The sequence below is a fragment of the Limulus polyphemus genome, unplaced genomic scaffold, assembly GCF_000517525.1.
Source record: "Limulus polyphemus unplaced genomic scaffold, Limulus_polyphemus-2.1.2 Scaffold3312, whole genome shotgun sequence".
In the NCBI taxonomy this organism is placed as follows: domain Eukaryota; kingdom Metazoa; phylum Arthropoda; class Merostomata; order Xiphosura; family Limulidae; genus Limulus; species Limulus polyphemus.
In genome coordinates this window covers 100,239-106,066 of record NW_013668922.1, presented here as the reverse complement: position 1 = coordinate 106,066, position 5,828 = coordinate 100,239, and the positions used below count along the sequence as shown (strand labels likewise).

The 5,828-nt window shown below is 33.3% G+C and overlaps 1 protein-coding gene across 4 annotated transcripts in view; it reads right to left on the bottom strand.

The window, feature by feature from the left end:
- LOC106469113 (C-Maf-inducing protein-like) overlaps positions 1-5,828 on the bottom strand; it is a 71,866-nt gene that overhangs the window by 11,379 nt on the left and 54,659 nt on the right. For all 4 annotated transcript variants that reach the window (XM_022397540.1, XM_013929568.2, XM_022397541.1 and 1 more), the window contains exons 11-13: positions 2,571-2,636; positions 1,751-1,777; positions 633-789 (exon numbers count right to left, since the gene is read on the bottom strand). In XM_022397540.1, the coding sequence (XP_022253248.1) occupies positions 633-789; positions 1,751-1,777; positions 2,571-2,636 (250 nt within the window). The remainder of the gene's footprint in view (positions 1-632; positions 790-1,750; positions 1,778-2,570; positions 2,637-5,828) is intronic.

The window sequence follows — 5,828 nt, the reverse complement described above, 5'->3', positions numbered from 1 at the left end:
ATATATATTCTTCCTACTTCCACTAAACATAATTTATTTAATTATGTATTTTAAAACATCAATACTTCAATATGTAACATTCTATTATTAATGATGACTTTTCGGTAGTACTAATTAATTTCCCTGGAGGGGTCACCTGTTTTACCACTGCACCACTATACAGTATACTATACACTCTTAATTTTGGTTTTATTTATTCTTGAAACAGAACACTTTCTGGGACCCTGCAGAAGTACATCTAGTTATATACCTTAAATATAGAGCAAAGTTACTGCATTGCAGTATGAAAGACTAAATACTCATTGCAAATCAGATAGATAATGATAACATGGGAATCTTTAAGTGTTAATGTTACAACAAGTCAATGTTTCAGAGCATATTTAGTAGGAGTATTAATAATGTTTATTCAGAGGAGAAAGCTGCAGTTTATTTTTTAGAACATGTTTGATTAAATAACAATAAGCAGACTGGCTCAGATTTTATTTAACTACACTGTAACGATTTATTACACTGCAGTTTGTCTATATTACGACACAATTTTTAGAAAGTTCTCTTTTTAGTATGTTTAGTCAATTATAAAACATCCTGCCAACAGTAGAAGGGAGGTAGTAGATAACAAATAACCCACTTACTATAAGGCTCCAGAGATCACCTTCATCATCACACGCTATACTCCCTGGGCAGTAAAGTTGAAACCAACCATCTTTATCATCACGGATCCCTAAAAGTGCCAGATGAACTTCACATCTAGGGTCTTTACAAATGCTCTCGATAACAAGCTTAAAATTTCTGTGAAGAACAACGTCAATATAAAGTTAATGCGTATTTTAAAACGGTAAAGTTTTCATTAACGTTACTCGACAAAACACAAAAGGTACAATAAATAAAAGTTATTCATTTATATATGAATGTAAGCGAACTTTAAGAATTCGAAACGTTGTCAAAATGATAATATAAAACGAGTCGCTAATTTTTATTATTACTGGTGAAATTCGGTAAATTATTACTAACATTAAAAATATAACGTTGATGGAAACATTTCTAAAAGAATCTGACAGCAAGTATTCTTAAGCTACTTCATATACTAAAATAATTCTTTAGGGAATGCTACCAATTTATAGAAAAGTTTAAACTTTAAAGAACAAAAAGTCGAAATAAAAGTTAAAATATACTTTTATGGCAATTTTAACACAATAAAATGATGATTTGCAATTTCTTATTTTACAGAAACTTTTAATATATACAGTGACTGTTTTGTTTCATTCTGTTATTAAGCACAAAACTGCATACTAGATTGTGTGTGCTGTGCCCACCACACGTATTGAAACCCGATCTTTAACATTGTAAATCTTAAAACTTACCGCTAAGCCACTGAGGTGCAAGGCATAATAAAAATTTATAATTAATTTTAATCTACTAGAAAAAAAAGAAGTTATTTCTATTTGTTGTGTGTGAATTTCATTACTAATTCTGAGTCGAACATTATTTCTGTCATTTCATTAATACAACCTTTGTTGTTTCCTAATTCAGTTAATGAAACGTACTAGCAAAAAATCAGATAATAGCTGAATTAATCAGGAAATTTAATGTGCAACCGGATAAATTTCTTGGTCCATGTTTGCTATCTAATCAAATTGAAATTGTTCGTAACGTATATAGAATAAACGTTTGTTTTCGAACCACTACTGTGACAAACATCTAATCAACATTGTAGTTTTGTACATGCAATGAAGGAAATATAAGTACTTACTTTGTGAACTGTGCATATGCCAGGGCACTGAAAAAGAATAATAAAACGCTAAACGTAAATAGTGTACAATAATTACGCAGTCTTATATTAAAATTTCAAGCACAAATACCAGATATTATTGACATTTATAATCACAAGGTATTTAATAAAAACAGTGAATCGCACTTTACTGATATTGTTACGTATCTGCTAGTTTGTTAATTTCCGGTATAAATTCTTTCCGAGGAACTTCAGCGATACAAGTCCTTTCTTGATTAAAACCAGTTTATTCTTTCTGGATACAAACTTTGTAATGCACAGAATTTCCAATCAGTAGGTTAAACTATACTTCTTTTATAACACACGCTATAAATCACAGTGATTCACACACTTTACTTGAGGTGCCTACTGTTCGCTTGACTCAATTATCTATATCTTCGATCTATCTGCATATCTATCTATCTATGCAATCACGCTGGTTTTTCTCGTCAGGCTTATATACCAAAACAGAGGGCGTCTAGCAAACACTCGGACATTCGCGAGGTTCCTCGATAAGTCGTGATCCTTCTAGAAACTCCAGCGTCGCGTGACTTCCGCTGTCGTAGCAATATGAAGTCTCGTGCCATTCTACTTAAGCCACGGTAACAATAGTGACCTGACTTTTGATTTCAAAAGTACTCTTTAATTAGAAGTTACTAAAAATTACAATAACACCTCTTGGAAAAATAAGAGTCCAAAATTAGTGATTTTTTTTTCATTTTCATGCCTTTTGATGTCTACTTTTTTAACTTGGCTGGTCGAGCCACTACGGTGGATTTTGATAAAAGAGTAAACCACTTACTCGTGAGGGAAGGGTATAGGCTGTAACAGTTGCGCCAAACCAGGTCTCCAGTCTTCAAATGAAACACTGTAAATATAATAAGCAATTATAAAATATGTTTTGATAAGATATGTTTTAAAATTAAAGTATCACGATAAATGTCAATGACATGACTTATATAACAAAAGTAAAAAATATGTTTACGAAATGTACATTTAATACCTTATATTCTTCCCTCTTCTACTGAACATAATTAAATTTACTCTTATCATTTAAAACCCCAATACTTCAAAAAATAATATTACTAAAGGTGGCTTTTCGGTAGTACTGATTAATAAGCTACTTAAAATGTAGAGTGTACAGTGGTGTAGGAAGGAATTGTAAAGTAAAAGTGCTTGGTTAGACATGCAGATTTTACAATGTGAGATTGAAAGTATAAGGAGCTTCTAAAAGTAGTTCCTGTGGTGCCCAAGACAGCTCAATCTAGGGGATCTGTGGGCATGCCCCCTAGAAAATTAATATAATAATATAATTTACAGTTGCTATAGAAGTCAAATGTGAAAGAGTGGCGGTGTTACAGCACCCCCGGTTCCGACGCCTCTGAGAGTGTAGTTATTTTATTATAGTATGAAAGACAGATCACTGTGATTGCAAATCAAGATGGATAATAATAACAAAGGAATCTTTTGATATTATGACGAGCGAGCGTTTCAAAACATATCTGTTGGAAGTATTAATAAGGTTTGTTCAGTAGAGAAAGCTGCGATTCAATTTTTAGAACAAGTTTTGGAAAACAACAATAAACAGACAGACTCAAAATTAACTTAAACTGTCTTTGTCAATAAGTAATTGTCTAAATACATACAAGTGTTGTCTTATTGAGTTTTGCAATGACGTCTGTTTGTTTGTAATTAAGCAGAAAGCTACATAATGGGCTATTTGTGCTGTGCCCACCACGGGTATCGAAATCAGGTTTTTTGCGTATAAATTCAAGACATGCCGCTGAGCTACAGGGAGGCTTGCAGTGAAGTAAAAATAACTTATAAAGATAATTGAAAACATCAGTAACGTTTGTTTGTTTTTAATCCAAGATAAATTCATTTCTAATTTAAGAATTTCTAAAAAAATATTAACGTTAAAAAGCTTTTTATGTTCACAACTATATTACCATCAAAGTAGGTTATCAGTTGATGTATTGTTATCATTTCTCACAGCAGAATTTCAAGTGTAAAATGACACTTGTTAATCCCTTAATACTGTAATTTTTCCATTACTGACTGGGTTGAAAGCTTAAGATATTGCAACAAAGATAAATAATTAAGAATCGGCTATTATTCATGTTTATATTTAATCTATATATAGTATTTGACCACGAACTAATGTTAAAAAAAAGAGGAGAAACTATCAACTTAAATTGTATATTTTTACTTTCTGTTACGACAGCGGAAGTCACGTGACCCTGGTAACACGTCATGAGTTCTAAAAGGATCGTGAAGGCCCGAGTGTTTGCCAGACGCCCTCTATTTTATTATATAAGCCCGGCAAATAAAGCGGAGAGATAATGGCAGATAGACAGATATCGAGACAGATAATTGAGTCAAGTGAGCGGTAGTGACCGTAAGTAAAGTGCGTGAATCGTGGTGAATTCTAATGTGTGTTTAAGTTAAAGTGACTGTGGAAATTAAGTGTAATGCAAAGTTGTATTGAGAAATAATAAACTAGTTTTATTTAAGAAAGGACTTGTATCGCTGAAGTTATTCGGAAATAATTTTTACGGGAAATTAACAAACGAACAGTGACGTAACATCTCCAAATTGCATTGAACAATTACAAACGTGCCAGTATCATGGAGATATATTTTTTAATGAATACTAAGTATGTACTCTGGACTAAAGTTCACCCTTTTAAAGCATGCAAACTATTGAATTCTGTGTGAACTTTGTGATCATCTTTTTGATTTGAAATACTCGTATTATATTTCGAATGATATCAATCAACGTAACTATATCAAAGTCCGTACGTAACAAGGAGTACAAACTCTACATGATCGATCGTGCGCTCTACGAAACAGAGTCAATAATTCCGGGAACAGCAGCTTTTTTGTGACGTTAACAAGAAGTATGTTCGGCGAAAAACAGTTTCCTTATGAGGTCTTTGTTTGTTTGTTGAATTTTGCGCGAAACTACTAAAGGGCTATCAGCGCTAGCCATTCCTAATTTAGAAGTAATAAACTCGAAGGGCAGCAGCTAGTCAACATCACCCACCGCCAACACTTGAGCTACTCTAATCGAATAGTGGGGTTGACTGCCACATTATAACGCCCCTATGGCTTAATAAATGAGCCTATTCGGTGACTGGATTCGAACCCGCGACCTCCCTATGATGTGATGAATATATTCAAGCTAAAATAACTAAGTAATGCAAGAACTTTTTAAACGCCAAACTGATAACAAATTCGTAATGGATTAATTAAGAATAATATAATTAAAAAATATCTGAATAGAATATAACGTTCTGTAACATTACTTTGATTTATATAAATGTATTGCTTCAACTTAAACGTTTAAATCTTCAACAAATCAAAACTTTCTTTTATGAGGTTAAGATATTCTCACTTTAAATGCCTACAGTGTAGGAAATATTTACTTTGACACACACACAAGGCCCAGGTGGTTAGGGTGTTCGACTCGGAATCTGAAGGTCGCGGGTTCGAATCCCCGTGACACCAAACATGCTCGCCCTTTCAGCCGTGGGAGTATTATGATCTGACAGTCAAGCCCACTATTCGTTGGTAAAAGAGTAGCCCAAGAGTTGGCGGTGGGTGGTGATGACTAGCTGCCTTCTCTTTAGTTTTACACTGCTAAATTAGGGACGGCTAGCGCAGATAGCCCTCGTGTAGTTTTGCGCGAAATCCATAACAAACAAACACACACACACACAATTAATCTGCACAAGAATTCCTAGTTTATATACGACCGTTTTCATTCCTAAAATACTTTTATTATCCCTTAAAACAGTGGTTCTCAAAATTTTCGGCTTACGTGCCAGTTTTTGTTTAATCTTTTTTTTTTTAAGTACAAACCTCAGGCCTAATTTTTAAAAAAGCGCGAAAAAATCTAGTAACACAATTAAAGTTTTTAACACTTGCCCATTAATGGGAAGGATGAGATTCTTTTTTCTGGCACAATTGAAGAATATGTAGTGCAATGTACAGGAATCCCTCGATTAGTGCGGTTAATGTGTTCTTTAAAAGAGCCGCACTAATCGAATATAATAACT